The 22,728-nt window shown below is 40.9% G+C and overlaps 1 protein-coding gene across 6 annotated transcripts in view; it reads left to right on the forward strand.

Moving 5' to 3' along the window:
- The first annotated feature begins 207 nt into the window (after positions 1 to 207).
- The window catches only part of ASAP1 (ArfGAP with SH3 domain, ankyrin repeat and PH domain 1), a 123,493-nt gene continuing 100,972 nt past the window's right edge, over positions 208 to 22,728 (forward strand). For 5 of the 6 annotated variants that reach the window (XM_054270166.1, XM_054270185.1, XM_054270182.1 and 2 more), the window contains exons 1-2: positions 208 to 281; positions 10,939 to 11,068. In XM_054270166.1, the coding sequence (XP_054126141.1) occupies positions 223 to 281; positions 10,939 to 11,068 (189 nt within the window). In that variant the 5' untranslated portion in view covers positions 208 to 222. Of the gene's footprint in view, positions 282 to 10,401; positions 10,456 to 10,938; positions 11,069 to 22,728 lie in introns of those variants that run through there. The other variant, XM_054270181.1, reaches the window with a different exon arrangement.

Raw genomic sequence — 22,728 nt, forward strand, 5'->3', positions numbered from 1 at the left:
CAGGGAATTTCTAATGGAACTGTTTACCACAGTGAAACTCATATTATCAAATGCAGCAATCAAATAATGGAAGATAAATTTCCATCTCTGAAGAATTAACACACATTGTTTCAAACTGACTATTTAAATAAGAGACTTTGTCAGTCCCATAGCTTTGGTCAGTTTTACTTACTTGACCTTTTCTCCTCTTCTAGGTAGGTTTCTGGTCGTGACAGATGAGACATGAGATCTTCAGCATCCAGGCTTTCAAGTTTTTCTTCAAGAGATTCACTATGGAATCGGTAAGAAAGACAAAGACATAAACATAAACATAAATATAAATATAAATATAAATATATAAATATAAAATTATAAATATAAATATAAATATAGTTTAAAGAGTAAAAGGCAGACCAGATGTTTTATAAATTCTAATACCTGCCAGTAGGTTTTTTCTGCTTAATGCCACTTCAGACCTTACAGTGGGTGTTCCTCAGAAAAAGTCTAACCTATTGCCTTTCAAGGTTCAAAAATTCCAATGAATCAGTAAATCCTTACAAAGCATTGGCCACCTGAGCAATTATTGGAACAAACACTAACATTTATTACATAGTTTGCTTTGCTTTCATAGATCTTAAAGCTGGATGAGGGCAGCAGGGTACACAAAGGACATTGTAACTCCTTTCAACTCATCTAGATCTGGTAACTGATGTTGTTTTAACTTTGAAAACAACAAATCTCTCATATCAGCCTGAAAAATCTATGGCAAGATTTGTGTGGGGGCTTGAAAAGAGGAGGGACTCTCTTCTTTGTGTGATGGAAAGCGCTGAATAGCACACAGTTGTCTAAATATGCTTTTTGTTTATTCAGTCTCTGGATGGTGAGTTCTCTTGTTTTAAAATTTTCACTCTGTTTCACTGAACCACTAAAATCTACATTTGGATTGCCTGACTTGAATCCCCTACATCAACAATAGTGATGGTTAAGGCTGAAGTTTTCTTTGTACTGGATGCAGGGGCTGGAGCTACCCTGGCACAGGTCACTGCTCCCTGTGACCACAGAGCAGTGTGGGACTTTCATCCTTTCTTCCTCCCTGGGGGAATCAGTTGACCATACTGCAGTCCAGACCAGCCAAGAGGGTGAATCACTGCTGCTGATCTTCCCAAAACTGAATAAATCCTCCTTTGGCGCATTTGCTTTGTCACATGGCTACACATACTTTTCCTTTTTGGGTCCATGAGGTCTTAAATAAGCACGAGTTCAGAAGTCAAACAGTTGTATTTAAAAAAAATGGAGCTATTAAGCTGGACATTCCTACTTGATTTTAAAATGGCACTTCCATTTTTATGTCCAACTGTTCCTAGATTTCCTTGAAGGAAATCACAATCACCAACAAGAAAATAAGTAGTGCTAACATCCCAGAAGTTAATGAAACCAAATTTCCTACGGATCTGTGTCTTGATGAAGCTCCTGAGGAGGTGCAAGCCATCACTGAAACTTTTCCCATGACTGGGACACTTAGGGGATCCTTCTCCCACACTGATTAATTTGACAAAGAACACGGTGACAGTGAACCTCTCCCATTCATAAGGACACGAAACATTTTGTTACCCCGCTCATTTTAATTTTATCGCAAAACTTTTAGGACCTGAAGATTTTTGACATCTTTCCTGCTGCCCTTTCAAATTTTCTGAGATCAGCATTGCTTCAAAAAAAATCCTTAAAGGCAGAACAGATGAGCAGATGGTCACCGTCTACAGTAGTCAATGGAGCGCCAGTTAACTTAGGAAGCTGCAAGCTCAAATTCAGTGTTTAAAAGTAGAAGCAAATGAGTAATTGGCTAAAGGAGCTGCTATGATCAACCTCTAGACTGAAATTCTGCACTGTTAAATTTCATTTAGCACCATGTGAACATTGGCCCAACAGAAATTTGGTACACACAGCAAGACTAGTTTCCAAAAACTTCCATATGGTTATCTGTCATCCTGGGTTTTGCCAAAACCTTATGACTTCAACATTCAAATATCTACACTAATAAAACCTGCAAACCATAATTTTAAATATGAGTAATTTTGTTTGAGCATAAAGGAGACATGCCTCCAATTATTTCAGATCTTACGTATCGTTAAACATTCTGATTTCCTTAATAAAACAAACAAACATGCAAACAAAATAAACACAAACAAAACAAAACCCAAAAGGCACCACTCCTGAATTGAAAATTTCTTATGCTACTTTCAAGTCTAGAGTCTGGCCAAGGGATGCATCCTTGAAAACAGTAGCTTATATAAGGCAAACACAGATGTGCTAATATGTTCAGTAGCTGGAAGAACCTTTTTTTATAACATCCAACATCTGCAGATTTATTTCCAGCCTTTCTCTAATGAGATGCTATTTAGGAAATTATGTGAAATAAAGTATGCTCAGACAACACTATAAGCCAGCACTTCAACTCAGTAGGCCCATACACCTTCACATCTGCAAACTGTGTCTTAGCAAACCTTGCTAATGACTTCTGTTTATTATCATGGGGGTCTTAGTCCCTCTTTTTCCCCAAAGTAATGCTAAAAAACTATAATATAGAGGGAGGAGGAGTCCCTCACAAACCCAGATATTTCTGATTTATATTTTCACAGCATTAACAACTAGTAGAAAGAAACCCTTTCATTTACCTGCCAAACCTTTTTGTCTGTCCAAAAAAGTGCTGACAAAACTGTTTGGACTGAGAGTCCTTCTCATCCCTCAGCTATTTTTTGAAACTCTTACAATAAAATATATATTAAAAATACTTAGTTCTGATACAGTAGTATTCAGCTGAAAAAGCCCAGTATTCTTTCACCTAGAGAAATAAATGTAATTGTCTGCATTCCACAGATAGAGAAATGATGCACACAGAGATCAGTTGCCATGTCAGAGCCATAAGTGGCAGCTCAAGGACATGATCCCAGGTCTACAGAGCATTTATTTCATTCTCCAACTGCTTCCCAGGTTCATTTTGGTCTGAACCTTCATTTTTACTGCAGGCAAAACACTGCATGTTGCCATCAGCATAGATTTAGCATCTTCAGTAGAACCAGAGATGTGCCTGGTAATGACACAGCCATATCGTTTCCAGAGGGAAAGAGAAAATATTGAAATGTTTGCAATGTGGGTTGAGGCTTTATTTCATTCTCTTTTTATTTTGGAGAGCCTGCTATGCCAGCTGCCCTGCAACATGTTCATTTCTGGAGTATCACCCTCTGATTTTAGTCATTGCTATTTCTCATATTAAAAAAAAAAAAAAAGCATCCAGCTACTAAGACTCCTTCTTTGGAAGGACTCTTATTTCTCTCATTTCAGTCAGAGTACCCCTTCATGACATTCTGGCTTCATCTTGTCCTTTGAATCCCACTGGAATGACCTGCTCTCCTGCCAACGTGTCTGCAGTGTCTTTCCCAACAATGCTTCAAAGATTTGCTCAGTGTCAGGAATGCAAGGACAACCGTGTCCAGGTTTCCCTGTGGTGCTCCTCAGCCTCACCAGTGCAGTGATGATGGGTACTGCAGGAACACCACCTCCCTCAGGGTCAGCAGTTCCTGCCTGACCATCTCTGTGAGTAATGAGCAGGCTCATATTGTCACTTGGGCAAGGGTTAACATCAAACCTACGAGTGGCTCCACTGACAGATTTCTTATTCATCAGCACGCGTAAGAGTTTGATACCTTTGGACTGTCCAAAAACCAGTCCATACAGAAGAATATAGTGCTGTGTTTTTATATTCTGTAGATGTTGTAAGAGCTGTGTTTGAACCTGTTGTCTCCTGACACACTGAATCACAGAATCATAAAATATCCTGAGTTGGAAGGAACTCATAACATCACTCAGTTCAACTCCTGTTCTTGCACAGGACCATGCCCAAGAATCCCATGTGCCTGAGAGCATTTCCTAAGTGCTTTTTGAACTCTGTCAGCCTTGGGGATGCAAGCACTTCACTGGGGAGCCTGTTCCAATGCCCAACCACCCTCTGGGGGAAAAACCTAATATCCAACCTAAACCTCCTCTCACACAAGTTCCAGCCATTCCCTTGGGTCCAGCCTCTGGGCACCAGAAAGAAGAGATCAGTGTCTGCCCCTCCTCTTTGCCTTGTGAGGATGTTGGAGATTACAATGAGGTCTCCACTCAGTCTCCTCCTCTCCAGCCTGAACAGTCCAAGTGACCTCAGCTGGTCCTTGCACGGCTTCTCTTCCAGATAATTCATATGCATTATTGCACTTCCTATCAACTGAAGTAAGGTTTCTTAAATGAGCATCTCTAACAAAAACCATCTGTGAAATAGAAATACCAAATTCATCACACCTGTAACAAGAAAAGGAGGAACTCTGTCCTTCACCTGCTGCCTCTTGCTGCAGGTGACCATTTTTCATTTTTGGAGAATGCAGAGGTGGCAGGAGAGCAGCCCACTGCTTGTTGTTGTTACTGGGAGCCTGGAATGCCATTACGTGTTTGTCTGCTTGACACTTGATCTTGCATGACAAAACCAAAAAACAAAGGCAAAACTGAATCAGCAGATTAGTCAGCTTAATCTTGTGTAACTCAATGCTGCACTTCATTTTCAGTACTGTTATTTTCAGCTGTCCTTTGAGGTGGGTATTTGAGTTTCCTTATCATTCAGCCAAGCTACTTGCCCAGGACATTCATGTAAATAAGATGCAAAATATATAATTCAACAAAATATTTCTGATGTTCTGACTTAATCTTTTTTCATTTTGTCCACATAGTGTTAAAACCACATGATCTTAATGCTACCAAAATGTCATTTATAAAGAGAACACAATGGGCTCTCTTTTTGCTCTCATTTTAATATTGAAAGAATGTGAAAAGAACCTTCTGTTTAAGCCACTATTGTAAGCGCTAAAAGGTTTCTAAAATAACATATAGTTTCTGAGACATTCACTATCTCATTTTAAATACCAGATGAAGACAAATGGTGGGAGATGCCAGTATTAAAATTGGAATCAGCTGATTCTTGCATTCAACACAGTCACAGCAGCAGCACAAATTCTTGACACAGCTCATGCAGTTCATAAGCCACATTAGAAGATACTGTTCCAAAAACACCACAGAATTGCAATCAGCACGTTTGCTGGATCTGGATTTTGGTCTTCTTCACGTTCAGCAGTGTGACATAGGCAAGAAGTTTTCTTTTACTGGAAAGTTACCTATTTGGTCCCAGTAACATAATAATTTCAAAGGTTTGTTTGCAAATGTCAAAGCCAACAGCCTTCTTCCTCAAGTAGAAAGATTCTCTGCAGTTTACCATGTACGTTCCCTTCAAGCAAATTAGCACCAGTCACAATGTGTGATGTAGGCTTCAGTGTTTAAAATAGACTTTGCCTTTTCCTGTGAGTACATCATGCACTTGTGTGATATTAAACGTGCAAACATGCTGCAGGTTAGATACGTGGTTGTTACATTTTGTGCAAGGCTGTCAGCCGTCTGACCGTCCTCTGAGAGGACACAGCTCCTGGAGGTGAAACGCCTCCTGACTAAACATTTCCTGCTGAAGTACAAAGTGATGATGTTACTTGTCATTACATAAAAGGGGTGGTTTTGCTTTGCAAAACAAAACTAAGAGAGTTCCATTAACAAAAAAAGTTTACTGAGTTTTAGCACGTGAGATATTCCAAAACCAAAAGCATAACTCATCCTGCTGAGATTCCTCTTGATTTGAAGCTTCTTTAACCCCCTAAGCCCAGCATCTAACTCAAATGAGAAGAGCTGATATTCAGAAATATTTGTGGATATTCTAGTATTATGGCCCTAAATAAAAATAAGCCTTTCCCATTAATTTTGTCAGAAGTTATCTGAAAATAAAACCATAAAAATGTAGGACCAGCAATTTCCCATATAGATGTTTTTTCAGGGAACCTCAAATCAGCTTTATCAGGTATCAAATGCCATGGATGCCTGATGTCATACAACTATCTCATAAAGAGAGTTAGGATCAGGAGGAGGATGGGGAGTACTCCTGACTGCTGTGTTTAGCTGAAATGGATGAATCTAACACCAAACCACAAACGTATTCAGGATAGCATTATAGTAGAGAAACATAGCCTAAGGATATTTTCCTGATGCATTTTAGCACACTACTGTTGCTATTTGCTGCTGAGCTGGTGACACTCTCCATGTTTGTGGAGATGCTAAGGAGCATAAAAAGAACAACTATATAGTTTACTAAGAAAAGCATGTGCATTTCAATGATTTGATGTTTTAATGAAGCACTACTGTCTGTCATATTATAAAATCAGCACTTTTATGTGCAGTAACCACCAAGATGGAAACCTTGCAAGTCAAGAAATGAGTGTAAACCTGTAAACCTGTATTTGCAAAAAGCAAAAAGCAAAAATTAATCATCATGTTAATACTTGAGAATCAAAACCCCCTGAATGTGAGATCCTGCCATGACCACACTGGTACTAATCAGAAGGATCACTGCACGGAAGGGATGTGCATAGTGATTTCCATTTTCCAGCTAACAACTCACTCTGCTGCCACACTGAGAGGCTGCAAATGGCCCTGGAGGCAGCTTGTCTGAGCATGCTTGACAACACACTGGTGCACAGCCATGGACCCGGGTCAAGTTTGTTTCCAAAAGCAGCAACCACACCTGAGTTTGCATCTGTGAGTTTGCTTCCTACGTGGCAGGGAAGCATGACCTCAGGGTGGTCCTGGGGCTGCTCTCTGCAGGCAGCATAACCACATCCCACAGGAGATTCACCACCAGCTTCAGCCTAGATGAGGTGTTGATACCCTGAAGAGATGGCTTTGCATGACTAAAGCTAGACAGGCACAAACACAGCAGGGCCACAAGCTCATCTATCTGGCTCCTTATCTATAGTGGAAACACAGTCTTGCTGTTCTCTACCTCATGGCTGTGTGGTTTCAATAGTTAATTGCATTGATGATGTGAAGAGCTGTGCAAGTGCCATGTAGCTCTTCACCTCTGCACATACTGGTCATGCTGCAAAGTTCACAGTGATGACAACATCATCACCTGTTCACTCCTGCTCAGCTCCTGTGCGTGAACTAATGGCCTCAATCTAAATATAAGCTCTCTAAAATACTATAAAATGAAGAATACTATCATTGCTATTCAGTTTATTGCACAACACCTGTGTCTGCAGCTTGTCATTGCTATGTTCCTTAGCCTCTCCCTAAGCATGGTGACTATCACCAGTACTGCAGAATTACTCTCAGTTTGCTGTAATTAACTCTTCTGTTTGCAATCACAATACAAACCAGGGAATCAAGTGGATTTGTAGACTGAATCACTGGGTGGGATGGCAAGACAGCACAACTTCCTTGACTGCAATGCATCAGCAGTAAGGAGTAAGTGATTTCCAGTGCTGCTTGCATGATCCTCACTGGCATTAGCTTGCCCAGGATGGAAAAGATGTATTTCACTTCAGAATACCAAGAGGATTGAGATAAGCACAACTTCACTGGCAAACCTTCCATGAGAAAAAGGCTGTGGCACAGCCTCACCCAGGATCTAGCACAGACTAAGACAGGGTTACAGCAGACACTGTGAAACATAACTTTCACATTCTGATGATTATTCTTTGACATTTGTGAAGTGAAACAGTGATTTCAGTTAGTGACAATTTATAGAGGGGTGCATCTTACAATTTAGAATTGAATCTCAGATACTGATTGCAATTCAAAACAGGAAACATGGTTAAATCTGAAAATAACTGAATACTATTTGAAATACTTACATAATCTGACTAGTTTAAACATTAGCACATTTTTACAGGTAGCTTGTATGTTTTTATTAAAATCACATTAATTTACTGATCTTGTTTCCATGTGTTTAAATGAAAATAATCCAAGTCCAAAGAGGTCATGCCTATAGGGCTATTTTCTTTACTAACATTTGAATAGGGGAAGGGGAAATGCTGCTTCTAAGCAGCAAAACAGAGCACTGTATTCTCTCTGGCAGAGTAAACAATTTCAGAACAGTCAAAAACAATTTCAGAACAGTCAAAAACAGACCAAAAGGCAGCTATGATCTTCCTTTTTCATTTTTAGGCATTGTGCCATTCTCTTTATTTACCAGTATTCTTCTGTATTCATTCTATTTCTTATATATTTTATATGTCTTTTTAGAAGACAACTTTTTTCCCTGATGAGGAAACACAAAAGTTCAGTTGCACTTTCTGCTCTGCCTTCACTTCTGTCGCTCTTCACAGTTTCCCTGGCCGGTCTACTCCCTTTCTTAGTTGAATATGTTCTTCAGTTCTGTAGTTTAAATTTGCACAAAATAGTATCAAAGCAATTATGTCTTTAGCAATATGTTCAGCTTCTGGGGGGATTTATTGGGATAACAGATGAGGTTATTTTACAATCCAGAGATTAATGGTCAAGCTCAATAACTTCAGCCCGAAGAAGAGCAATTCAACCCTGACAGTGAGAGTACCCAATTAATTAAACCAGTTTGTCCACCAGTGTGATGGATTTATCCTCACTTGAAATCTGCCAGTGAGGGATCAGGAACCTTCCTAATGTGAACACTGTGGCTGACCCGTGGACCACCAGGCACAGCTGTGTGACAGCCCATGATTGATGTTCAGCAGGAAATTACAGGGGGTGACCACAGAGACCCTGCTGGGCCCTCGGGCCATATCCCTCACCCATCCAGTTTCCAAGCAGGCTAGGCCAAAACAGCTCTTTTGGATTTTACCAACAGCTCTTCCCTGGCCCAACCCCCCAGCCAGTTCTTTACTCTCCTTTCCATACTGCTTTTGATGCCACCAGCCATTTTTATCTTCTTGGTCTCTCTTCCTCCTCCACTGCTCCGATGAACACGATCATCAACTGATTTTCTTCCTACCTCTCCCGCTGCTTCTTCAGCCCTTCATTTTCTTTTGCCCAAATCCATTTTTCACTGTAACTCCCACACAGTTCTTTTCTTGGCTTCCTCCTCTTCTTGCCTACTCTACCTTTCAGAGTCTCATGACGTTTAACAATCATCTGTACGAGCTCAGAGCCTTTGTGCCAGAAAGCTGCATCACGTGAAGCAGCAGCAGCAGCAATCACATGGCCACATGGAAGGCTTCTACTAAGGCAATGAAATACAGAAACATGTTCAGGCAGGACCACTACTCAGGAGTATTGGTCATATTTTTGCTGACAGAACTGCATAGAAGTATTTTTTTTACGAGTATACTCAAATCAGGCATCTCCTTTTTATCCTTACTCAGGCATTGCAGTTTTTAGTTGATACTGTAAACTATTTTTGAGTTGCACAGGCATTTTATTGGAATTACATGCAAAATCATGTACAAGCCTAACCACATTGTAATGTGGCAGGTACTTATGCAGAGAACATAAAATCTTTTGAAATGGATACAGCCATATAATATTGCTCATTCTCAATTGTTCAGATTTGAGAATATTTACCATTCCTGAATGGCCCAGCTTATGTGGAGAGAATCCCAAATATAAGGAGGAGGTAATCACACAGTAAGGCTAAATAAATCACACTGATGCAGCAGATGACCACAATTACTTGAGCCTCCTGAGACTGAGCCTTCTTTAGAAATGAACATATGGGACCTCAAACCTAAGCTTTAAGAAAAAAAAAAAAAAAAAAAAAGGGGGGTCTGTCTGTCTGTCAGTTCCCTGAGTTACGTGATATAACAATGGATAAAGGAGATGTTAACTATTCAGAAATACTGTTTGTGAGTGGACACAGAGCTGTGAGCCCGCGGTTCAGGTTCGGGCCAGCGCTGCTCTGGGGCACCGCGCTGGGCTGCGCGACCCGGCCACGGCAGCACCGAGACAGCTCTGCTCCGGCAGGGCTCAGGCATAGAGCTTGTAACGCAAAATCGGCAGTAGCAACTTCAAGGGCTTCTCTAAATCATAGCAGGACTTCTTAAAAATTAACTAAGACTAAGGAGAGTAAAAACCTATGCAGTCAAGGCTGCCGAGAGGGGTGGCTCCCTCAGCTGCACGAATACCCGGCTGTACATCACCGGCGGATGGGCTCCGACCGCCCGTGACGGACTCACGGAAGGGAAATAAAGAAACAAGAGAGCCTCCGACTCGCCCTGGGGGTTCCCTGGAGCGGGAGCGGAGCCGCAGCCCGAGGCGGGCAGGGTCCCTCCCCGCTGCCAGAGGCACAGGAAGCTCATTCTCCCGCTTAGGGACAGAACCGCTGTCCAGCACCCCCCGACCTTGTCAGCTCCCACCAAAAAAACCCTTTTTTATGATAAGAAAACGAAAGAGTGGCAGCCTCCCCCCCTCAGAAACCGCGGGGCCGGGGGAGGGGAGCGCCGGCCGCGCCTGCGCGGAGCCGCTTCCTCGTTGTCGCGCGTAGCGGCGGCGGGCGGCGCGTGCCCGTGCGCGGTGCCCGTCAGCGCGGCCCCGCGGCCCCGCCGCGCCCGGCCCGGCCCCGCCTCCCCCGCCCGGGGGGCGCAGCCCGAGCCCGCACAAGTCAGTGCTCGACGCCGGCGGGAGCAGCGGCCGGACCGGGGGGCGTGGGGGGGTCGGCGCGGGTGGGGAAAGGGGCTGAGCCCGGCGCGGTCGCCGCTCCCCTCCCGCCGCCCTCCCCGCAGCGCCGCGGCGGGGCCGAGCTGGGCTGCTCGGAGGCGGCCGCGGGAGCGCTCCCCACCGGCGGGGCCGAGCGAGGGGCGCCTGCGGGGGCCTCTCCCCCTTCACCTCCTGCCCGGAGGAGGAGGAGGGGGCGGCCGGGGAGAGGCTGGATGTAGAGGGCGAAGCTTCAGCCTCCCTCTGCGGCTCTGGTGCTTTGATGCTGCGAGTCTCTGCTGGCTGTTAACATCTTCTTCCCTCTCCTTTTTTTTTTTTTTTTTTTTTCGTTTTCTTATTTTTTCCCCCCCACCTTTCCCCTCGAAACTTGGCTTCTTCTCTCTCCGGATCTGTGTGCCCGCCTTCTCCTGGGCTTTACCGGTGGGGCAGGATCATGCCGGACCAGATCACCGTGTCGGAGTTCATCGCCGAGACCACAGAGGATTACAACTCCCCGACCACCTCCAGCTTCACCACCCGCTTGCAGAACTGCAGGAACACGGTCACGCTGCTGGAAGAGGTAAATCGTCCACACCCCAAGCCCTATCCCCTGGTTTTTATAATTTTCCCTCTTTTTTGTTCCTTTTTATTAATTTTTTTTCTGTACGCCTTTGAGAGAGCATCAGGGACGGGGCAGCACCACCCGCCCAAATCCACAGGAGCCAGAGGCGTTGGTATGCATGTAATCTGCTCTTTTAATTGTGGGACTTTGCCCTTGTGTTGAGCTAGTTACAGAAAGCTTTCCTGCTCCGGCGTCTCAAAGATTAGTGCGTAAAGCAGTTGTCTGAACTTAAATGTTGCTGTGGTACTTCTTGGTGTTTTCAGTGTTGTCAGTTGTTGCAGTAGAAAAAAAATGCGTGAATGTTGGGATTTTCAGAGGGAAGATGAAGGGTGAGTTTTGTTTGAGAGCATTAGTAGAGGTTTTCCCCAGCCACTCATTACATCAAGTAAGCACAGAACTCTGGCTGCAGAAATCTGCCAAGGGAGACTTGGTTTAAGAAATGAGGTAAGGATGAAGAGATGAATGTGGAGTGAAGGAAATAATATGAAAACAGAATTGGTGGAAGGAGAGGAGCAAAATAATGCAGCAGAAGAGATTATACGGTCTCAGCGCTTCAACCTTGAAGCCTCAGTGCTGGGGTTTTTCATGCTTGTTATGAGCGTCATTTAAATGTTCACCCTGCTCTGCTGTCAAGAACTAGGAGCATGAAAATGGGTAAACTTCCAGAGCTGGTTTCCAAGGAATATCAGTCCACTGCTTCCTATTTGAGGTTTCAGAGTGATTTCCTATGGACTAGGTCAGTGGTTATGAGGAAATGTCTTCCAAATGACTTTAAAAGAAGACAGTGTACAACTCTTCTCTTGCCTTTTGCTTGCTTGAAGGTCCAAGCATGACGCCACTGAAAGAAGACAGATTTTTGCTATTGTTGCAGAGGTTGCAGTTAGTTGTTGGTTTGGATTATACACTCAGTTCATCAAGTATTTGTCGATTCTTCAGGAGCCAGTGCGTATCTAGGAGATGGATTTAATAGAGTCTTTTAGTTCTGCTGAATGTGTTGGCATGAGCAAAACATTTGGTATGCAAGGAAAGAGTATTAATTATTTAATTATGGTTTTTGCTTGATAGTCTTGGGTATGGAAATATAATGCCACATGATTCAGATCAGCTGAAGTTTTAATAGAAAAACTGTCTATGTTCAAAACTGTGGCAACGGACAAGAGTAAGTTCACATTTAGAATTATCTATTTTATTTTTATTATGTAACCTAGATTAACATCTGTAACTTTTCCATAATTGTAACTGGTTTGGTTTTTCTTTTCTCTTGTAACTAAGCCATGGCCACTGATAGATTTCTCAAGAATCAACCTGTTAGGTTAGTGTTTGACAGAATTGCTGCCCCCTGTTCTTAACTATGTGGAATAGGTACAGACATTGATATGCTTATTAGTACACTTGACAGCATGCACAGAGTTAAATAATATATATTTTGTCATCATTGGCAACTTACTTCTAGGGTAAGAATACAGTGTAATGCTTTCATGGTTTGGGAGATACATCAGTGCAGGCTGAATGTGATAATGCCTTTCCAAAAAGAAACAAAATATATAAGATAAATACACAGTGTTCTGCACTATTTGTGTGGACTGTGTGTATTTTAGAAGTTTTTATGTTGGATTTGACTATAAATCGAGGAATAAAGAATGGTGGGTACTTCTGTTGCTTGTGTTGCTCTTCTTTGAATTTCTTTTGTTTGTATAACTGTTTTATGTGCCCTATTTGAACTGATTGCAGTTTAAACTGGACTTGTTTTGCATTATTTTTTATTATCTGTAAATACAAAAAAGCTGTATTTGGTGGGAAAAAAGATTTAAACAGGCTCTACTGTAACATGTGCAAAAAATCTGCAACTCTCCCAAATTTATAGTTAATAATTTGCATTGGGGAAATACAGTCAGGATGTGGCTACCAAAAGGCTCCTTTGGAGTCTTTGTGCATGCAAGCTCCAATTACACTGAAGACACAGTTTTGCTGCTGCTGCTTTCGAGCTGGGCTGGTTTCTCTACACCTGCTTACCTAAAGCAGTGAGTTCTGTGAAACACGGGATTAAAACCAGTGGTTGAAGTGGGTGTTCTGCAGCTCCTGCTGCTGTTGTTGATGTGTTGTGAGTGACCTAAGAACTCCTCAAGCAGCTCCTGAACTTCAGTGGTGAGCCTGCTGTGTTAAGGCAAAGGGGATGGTTCCCTCCTTGCAGCTGTTTGGTTTTTAACTGGATGTTGCATCTGGGCTCTTGCAGGCAGTGGCAGGCTCCGTGCTGTTATGGCGCTGCTGCCTGGAGGAGCTGAGCTTGTTTTACACCTAATTTAATTCGGCACAACCTGCACCTACCTCTGCGACTATGGGCTAGTTTGTGGATTAACTAGTTATTTTCTTTATTCTAAGCAACCTTGCAAACTGGAACTGTTTGAACAGAAATGCAAGGGAAATTAAACAGATTTAATGAAAGTTAGCTCTGTTTTCCAGCTTCTGAGTCCAGTGTAGTTCCTGCTGTAGCTCAGATCAGTAGCTAGATAAGAAAAACCTTTTCATAAAGGATGTGACAAAAAAAAAGTGGTTTTGTGTGGATGTCATTACCTGGTTCTGTGAAGTTATTAAAAAATGGTGAACTTACTGTTCCTGCATCACAACTAACAAGTTTTCTGAAATAATAAGAGGTGATGGACTAATTTTCTGAATTTCTCACTTGCTTGTCCATCAGTAGAGGGGCAGTATGTTCAGCTGGGTGAATTGCTACATATTATCTCCTAGTTACCACTCTTTTTCCTATTTAATTCATTTTCAGAGGAGATTTTGGATCCAGTTATATGCAATTTTGGAACAAGTTTCAACTGAAAAATCAGAGCAGGCATGTTTACTGATTCTGATGAGTTTGCATTCAGTAAGTTTTCAGTGGAAGGCCTAACAAAGCACAAAGGCATACCTCACAAAATGAGAACCATGGGAGTGCTCCTCCAAAGGACTTCGCTGTTCTCAACTTATTAAAGCAACAGACAAAACAAAAGAAAATCTTCCACCCAAACTTTATTTAAATCTGCCATAATATTAATCAAAGACAGTAGAAAGAACATGCTACTCTATAGCGGTTTATTGAATAGGAAGGTTTAATGCTATATTGTTCAAAACTACTGAAATTTACAAAGATTTGCAAGTTGCATTGTTTAAAACTACTGAAATTTACGAAGATTTTCTCTCCTTTCAAGAGACCAAGCTTTGATTTTTATCATCCAGTCACACCAAAATAAAAAAAAAGACCCTGCCATATTTCTAGCCAGGCTTAGGCCTCTTTAACAGTAGTTAACAAAAGCTGCAAGATTGTTTTATAATATTTTTTTTAGAGAATGAGTGTTGTGTAATTGCCTCCAAGTAAACACACATTTTCAAGATCATTCTATTGCTAAAATAATAGGGTTTTTTCTCAAACTCAGAGGGAGAAACAACCATTATATTGTACTATAGGTCGAATTTGAGAAAATTTGCAATCTGTACTCCTTTCTGTTGATTTCTTCAGCATGATCTGACATTAATGTAAAAAATATGTTTTTAACATATTTCTGCATGCAGGTGGGAGGTTTTTTTTGTAATGCAACACCTTTGCTCTTTAGAAGGGCTGAGAGAATTGGAGTTTTCAGCCTCCAGAAGAGAAGGCTCTGGGGAGGCCTTAGAGCAGCCTCCCAGGGCCTAAGGGTGGTTGCAAGAGAGTTGGAGAGGGACATTTACAAGGGTGTGGAGTGTCTGGACAGGAGGGAATGGCTTCAAACTGAATTAGATATAGGGAAGAAATTCTTTACTGTGAGAGTGGTGAGACAGTGGCCCAGGCTGCCCAGAGGAGCTGTGGGTGCCCCATCCCTGGAAGTGGATGGGACCTGGAGCAGTGTGGCCCAGGGCAAGGTGTCCCTGCCCATGGCAGGGGGTCGAGCTTGGTGCTCTTTAAGGTCTCTTCTGACCCAAACCATTATATGAATCTGTAAGGATCATATGAAGAGGGAATTATTGCATATGTAAATGGATGGCTAATTACTTTTTTTAAGTAAAAAGCCTAAATAGTGAATACAGACAGATCACTGATACAGTCTCTTAAAATACAGCCTCTGCTTTGTTTTGACCAGACATGCTTTTATATCCACAGAAGCTCCATGATTTGTGTTACTCAAATAGATTTTGAAAAGTTGATTTTAATCATTGAGTTAATATTACTTTGTGAGCTAGCTGGAATTTTTAGAGAATGATGACATCTGTTCTGAGAATAAGTAGTGCACATGTGGGATCACCACAAGACTGTCTTGATTATCATTCTGCTGTGTCCCAGCTCCAGCTGAAAGGACATCTTTGCACTCAAGGGATAGCTCAGTTATCATGACCAGGCAGTTCTGAGTCTTTCTCTTAAAGTAGCAGATGTTGTGCAGGACTGTCTGGAGACAGAGATTAAGCTTAAATATTTAAATTCTCTTTAGTCAGGCTGGTAGATATGAAGGGACAGCTAGAAGCTGATGATAAAATAAAGAATAGCTTCAGTTGGGATGATGCTGATTTTGCAGTTTAATGCCTGTTTTGCTGTTGTACTTCTCTAATACTTGAACATCTTAAATGATTAATGTTATTTCTTTCTTTCTTTTTCACTTGAGTGAGAAGCTGAAACTCAAAATGTGTTTTCTGACAATTAGATTGGCTGCAGATACATTTGAATTTTGCTTTCAGGTTTTGGTTTTGGTTTTGTTATGTTTTGGTTTTTAATTAAAAAAAAACCCAAACCAACACTATTCCTGGAATGATTGTTGCTCATTTTGTTTCTCACAGTGCTGATCTGCCTGAGCACAGCAGTCTGTCAGTCTGGGCTGGTCCTATAACAGATGTGTGCATATACATCACTAAAAGAATGGCTGTCTGGCTCCTGCTCAGCCTTATACACATTTGGTTGTTCTTGGTGCAAGTCTGGTGTAAACTAAAAAAGCTTGAAAGGAGGAGATTTCTCATGTTCTTCTTCATGTCATGGATACATCTCTAAGATTAGAGATGGGAAAAGGGAAAGTATGGGGTTGTTACTTTTTTTGCTTTGCCTTTTAAAAAATTTTTCTTTCAAAATGTGTTGTGTATGAATCATTTTCACAGTTTCCCATATGTATCTTTCCCTGTGGGCTTCAGTTTATGCATTTATTTCTTATTCTACTGTGAGGAGGGACTTGGCATGAGGATGAGGGGACAGCATTTTTCCTCCTTATAATTTTGTTGAAACTTGTGTAGCACTGAAACTGCCATAACATCAGATCTTCTGTGGTGATTTCATACATTTTTCCACCCCAAGATCCTTCTCCAGTGACAAAGTGTTCTATCAAGGGAGGCAGCTGAAACCATGCATGAGAACAGGAGCATTTCCATTCTGTAGCAACTTTTGCTGGTATTGTGCATAGACTTTGTTCATTACCCTGGGCTGTGATAATGAGTAGGATCTATTTTGTGTGTGTGTCAAGAGAAATAAATAATAGAAAAAATTTCTATCACCTAATTTCTTTTGAAGCATCACTTCTATATAATTGCAACAAATAAATTATAACATCCTATTCTTTGCATTTCTCCATTTTTTAATTAAAATATATTTTTATTTTTAGGAGGTGAATCCAAGGAGCTCCAGCAGCATTAGACTTAAACTCAGCTCTTCCTAACCTTGTAAATTATTACTTATGGCAGTTAGAAGCAGTCTTGCATCATAGAGAGCTTTGTGCTTCAGAGCTGTTTTTTTATGTAACAGACCACAAGCAATCTTCAGTTTTTGAGGAAATAGGCTTTTGATAGCAAACTGTCCTAAAAATAACGGATAAGAAAAATTTATTTGTGTAGGTAATAAAACTCAGGATAATTATTGCTGCTTTTGCAATGAATGACAAATTGCAACAGAGATGTAAAGATGGGCATGTGAGCATTCTGAAATACAGAGGCCACAGTGAGAGCACATGGGTGACTCCCAATCACAGTACTGAAAATGTAATGCAGATGGAGTTGACAGCAGTGTATTGTATTTAAAATGCAGCTGAGGATGCTTTTATATTTGCATGCTACAGTATTTATTCATTTAGTGTGTAATCAGTTTTACCCTTCATTTGATAGCAGTCAAAGCATTCGTCTGTAATAAGCAGGCAATCTCCTTTTACTTAAATGTGACTGATGTTAGGAAAAATAAGAAATACTCTCTAGTAGCTCAAATTTTCAGTCATGGCAGTTGAATTAGCTTTGCCTTTTGACAATTTGTATTCATTTTAGGCATATTTATGAAAGTACTTAGTGCATTTGGTACCTCATATGTTTTTTGGGGAAGTATTGCTTCTTGTTTTGAACTCCCAAGAGGCTTCTTCATGTTTACCCATCAGTTAGGAAGCTGTGAAAGTGCTCTTTGGTGCACTCTGTTCAGTATGCTGTGCAGATAAGCCCTGACAGAGTGTGTACCATGTAGTCATGGGAACTTGGCCCTGATGGAGGGGAGACACTTAAAGTGACACGACTTGAAGCTGAGTTTAATGTTTAGGTTTGAGTCCTGTGGAGACACCTTCCATAGTTAAAAAGCAATAAAAAAGTACTTTGAAGAAAACAGAGAGGGGGAAACAGCCCACAAAGCCATGTTTGTATTTCAGCAGGGTGTCACTGAAGGACTGCACGTGAATGATCCAGAACAAAATGAGATTAGTTGATTTAATTTCCAGTATGTTTCTTAGTACAAAGAGTAAAACTCAATTTTCATAACTGTCTTTATGATTTGTAACAATATGAATAAAGATGGCTTTTAATAATTTTAAACAGCAGATGTGAAGCAAATTTACAGAGGATAATTGTAAGAAAGATCACAGCATCTCATTTTGAATGGAATAGTGCCTTGCAATAAAACCATTAGGCAGAATCAAGCTGAGAATGCTAATTATCAGTATTGTTTCAAGTGCAAAGGTAGGCAATATAGGCAATATAAGCATGTTCTAAGAAAAGGACTCTCAACTCATAGAGTTTTTATATCTCATGGAAAACTTTTCAGAGTCCAGTTAGCAGCATATTTTGGTACTTCTCTTAGAGACTGTTCAGCCAGGTTTGTTTGATACTGGCCAAGAGGTCTAAAGTTTATTGGTGAGTACAAAGGAAAAGCCCTGAGATAATGGCATGAGTTTCCTTTCCTGAAGGAGTGCAGCTGGAAGTCCATTCCCTGCTGAGAAGTGCAACAAACAGTTACTTTATATTTCTAAAGAGAGAGTGTTGATCTGTAGTATTTATCTATGGCTGTATGTAATGGGTTGTAAATATTGCTATCAGTGGGCTAATGCTGAGCTTTTGTATAAGCGTTTTGACAAGTAAGATTTTGGATTACAGTGGGCTTGATTGTGGTGATTATGGATCCTTTAATGATCCTGTGAAAAAGCAACAAAATGTAAGGATTTCATTTCCCCCTTTACACACATAGATGTGCATGTGGGTGCATGTGGCCTTCTTGTCTCTCTTAGTCAGTGGTGAAAAGAGAGGCCTGAAGTTGTGCTGTTGCTGTGGTTAAACTGGAAAATGAATGCTTTTTCTTTCTTCTAAATAGCCATCTCTATCTTGACCTTTCGTGTTTTATCCTTCTTGTTACATTTCTTAACAGAAGAAATATAAAACTCTTTCTGATGCAGAAATAGAAACTTACAATGCCAGAAGAGTCTTTTAATTTCTTGGTTTTGTCTTGGTTAAGAGCTAAAAATCAGTATGGTGCTGGAGGTAACTCTTGCTAAACGAGTCTGTAGGACTGTCAGACCTTAGGCATGGTGTGCTCTGGGAGCCTTCTGTCGCAGCTGTGAGAGATGGACCAGGTCAGGGATCTGCAGGCTGGGTGGGACATGGCCTGGGTGGCCAACACAGAGGATGAGGACCAATGAAGCCAAGTCCAGCTGGCATCAGGTTGCAAGTGGCACTGGTGCCTTCCAGGATCAGTTTTGGGATTAGAGCCATTTGGTATCTCTTAATTGGGTGGATGGTGGGCTTGAGTGTGATCTCATCAGGTTTATTTGATCATCCCAAGTTGTTCAGTGTGCTGGCAGCAGTCACCCTTCAGTGGGACCTGGAGAAGTGGCCTGACACAGGAGGAGCCTTGCGTGACTCATTGAGGAGAAATATGAAATCCTGCCCCGGGGAGGGATGGAGCTGCCATGTGCAGCAGTACAGGCTGGCCAGAGGACAGCTTTCTGAGGAAGAACCTTGGACCCAGGTGGATGGGCTGTTGAGTGTGGCTTCACAGTGACAAAGGCCAGCCATGTACTGGGCTGTGCTAATAAAGTTGCAGCTGGAAGATTGTGGTTCTTCCCCCCTGTCAGGAGCTGTGAGGCCACATCTAAAGTACTGTGTTTGAGGTTCACCAATACATGAAATACATGCCACAAGTCCAAGTGAGGATCACCAAGGTGATGAAGGGCCTAGAGCACATCACTTAATGAGGGAAAACCAGACTTCTTCAGCCTTAGACAAGAGACTAAGGGAAGGTCATATTGATTTCTCAAATATGTAGTATATGTAAAGGCAGAAAACTGATAGAGTAGAAATTCTGATTGCTTTTGAGAAGGTTTTGAGGGGGTGTATTTGTGGTTTTCTATTATTATTATTTTGGGGGCTTGTTTGTTTTGAACCATGAATCTGGTGAACAAGTGCTCAGAGAGAATGTGAAACCTCTTGTCCTCAGAGACATTCAAAACTCCACTTGACTGTAGAAGTAGGCTCCTTAAAATTGTTTGGACTGCATGATTTAATCTTTTAGAACATAAGGAGGCAGAGTAAAGTGGTTGTTTAGTTTCATGAATGTGTTTTTGTATTTTCAGGTAGGAGTTTATAGTGAGCTTATTCTTGGAAAAACAGCATATTTAAACCTAATAAAACCAGTGTAAGAAAATTGATATTTTTTTTCTTTCAGTGGGAGACTGCTTTAATAGAGAAAATGGGATACTACTCTCACCTCTGCAAAAGTGTAGTTAAAAAGCTTATCAAATTTGGGGCTTTGTGTGATTTTTAGGAATAGTTTGAATAGTTATTGAATGTTGGCAAGTTATGTAATTCTTTTTAAATGACCAATCTGTACTTCTAGAAAGCTAATATATTCTGTGAAGTTATAACTATATTAGAGCTGAACTATGTCTCTGCTGGGTTAATTTTTATTATTAACTTTTCTTTGTAGGAATTTTGAATTCTAGAGCTCCCACCTTGAATTTATTATAATAATTTCCTTTCTTCTTGTAATATATTTTTACTTTTCAGGTAAATTATCTTTTGATTTTTTTTTTCCTCAAAGCAAGAATTTTGGACTAAAGAGGGAAATATACCTGAAGAAATGTCCTTAATATAAAACTTGGTTTTTCTGAAGTGCTACAGAAAAGATTTACTAGGGATGGGGGAGGCAGGAAAGAATAAAATATAGCAGGTTTTGTTTGTTGGGAGAGTTGTGTCTTCTTGTGAGACTGTACTAGGATTTAGATATCCTATTTTGATTAGGTTTTGAAAACCTCATTTTCTAAAATCATGGAATATAAGGAATTTTTTCCTAATGGCTAATCTAAACCTACTATATTTCAGTTTGAAGCCATTCCTCCTTGTCTTACCACTACGTGCTCTTGTTGGAATAAGTCTCCAGCTCTGTTGTAGCCTCCTATAGGTAATGGAAGGTGCTATAAGGTTCCCCTGGAGCTTCTCTTCTCCAGACTTAACAAGCCCAGTGCCCTCAGATTGCTTTCATAGGAGAGGTGCTCCAGCCCTCTGATCATGTTTGTGACTGTCCTCTGGACTTGCTCCAGCAGATCCATGTCCCTCTGATGTTGGGGGCCCAGAACTGCAGGTTCTTCTTCAGGGGCCTCACCTCCTTCAGCCTGCTGGCCATGCTTTTCCTTGTGCAGCCAAGGGTACAATTGGCAACTGCACATTGCTGGCTCATGTCTGATTTTTTTTTTAATTTTTTTTTTTTGACAACCAGAATCCTCAAGGCCTTCTTGACACTGCTTCTCTCAATCCATTCATCCCCCAGCCTTTTGATAGAGGGAATTACCTGGACCCAGGTGCAGGAAGTTGAGCCATCAATTCAAACACTTTGGATGTGGTCATTGAGCCAATTGCTTGTCATCCAACCTGTATCCATCAAACCTGTGTCTCCCTGATGAGTGACAAGGATGTTGTGTGTGACCCTGTCCTAGGCCTTATAGAAGTCAAGGCTGGTGGCATAAAAAACACATGACAGTCAAACTACAAGAATGCAATGCTCATGCCAAACAAACAAAACCATTCTAATCAGTACTTGTACATGTCAGTGTCATAGGCTTGAAAGTAGTTGAGATGTTCTCTGCAGTGTGTAGTGAGGTAATGAAGACAGCTGTTAGAAAAATTTAAAGGTGATGTTAAAAGCTTAGGATGCTTTTGTTCAGTGATGACAGAGTGCCTGTTTACAACCTTCAAAAACTGTTTGTTAATTGTCTGTTTATGAAACTGTTGAATTTCAATAAAGTTAAATGATGCCAGGATGAGTATAACAGAATGTGAAAATTGTGCCAGGCTGTGCCACATTGTCAGTGAGCAGGACCATGATGGTCCATCCCTGTGTTAATAATGTAATATACAATGGTGATGGTGTTTGTGAAACCAGTGGGAATGGATGACTTTTAAGTAAGAATTCCTAAGGAGGTAGCTTAAATCTAAGATACTTGGATGCTGTTGGTTGTGTTTTGGCTTTGTATTTTTCTTGCCTCACTAAATGTCAAAATTGTGGGGAAAATTGTTAAATGAAGTGTGACGATGCTAAGACAATGCAAGTGGGATATCCTGACTATGTCTGTTGTTCAATCTCTTATCTTGGAAAAGTATTTATATTATCTGTGTTAGTCATGAAGTTGAAATGTATTAAAACAGACAATGAGTTTATAGCAGACAAGAATTTATAACTAACTAGAAATAGAAAGTTGAATGAAGTTGCCTTAAATGTTTTGACAAAGCTGTTTGTTTTTACTGTAAAACTGGCCTCACACACTACATTTTTCAAACCTTATAAATGATGCCTTGATTTCTTTTGCAAATTGTTCTTCATATGAGACTTTGCCAAAATTAAACTTTTATTATTTGATTTGGGGAAAGCTACTTGGGCAAAACAATAAAATTTTGATTCTTTTGCAAGGCAGATGGATATATATTTTAGTTTTCTAGTATATTGTCATGGCTGCAGCACTTAAAATGGCATCATTTTTAGGAGATGTTTTGTGGTGGGTTTTTTTTTTTTTTTTTTGTTGGCCCTTTGGTTGGTTGTGGTTTTTCTTCTCCCACCTCTAGTCTCTTTCAGGGAGGGATGAAAGAAGCCTAAAGAGACTCTTTGATGTTAAGACCTACTTCAGTTATTTTTCACTGTTTTGATACCAGGACTGTCTGCTCACAGATTTGGAAAATTGGTGGTATTCCTTAAGTGATGTGATTCAAGCATACAGAGAAGTAAAATCTTTTGGGGTGGGGTCACTTGCAGAAGCCCAAGTGCCCAAATATTGTCTGCTCACTAGTACAGTTACAAGGGAAGAGATGCTAGATCTCTCTAAATCCTCCTTTTAAAAAATGTCTATTATCCTCTGGTGGCAGTTTTGTTGCCAAGCTTTCACAGGAAGTGC

The sequence above is a fragment of the Melozone crissalis genome, unplaced genomic scaffold (genome assembly GCF_028551555.1).
Source record: "Melozone crissalis strain CALT ecotype California unplaced genomic scaffold, PUWL_Pcris_2 ptg000002l_1, whole genome shotgun sequence".
NCBI classification, from domain to species: Eukaryota; Metazoa; Chordata; class Aves; order Passeriformes; family Passerellidae; genus Melozone; species Melozone crissalis.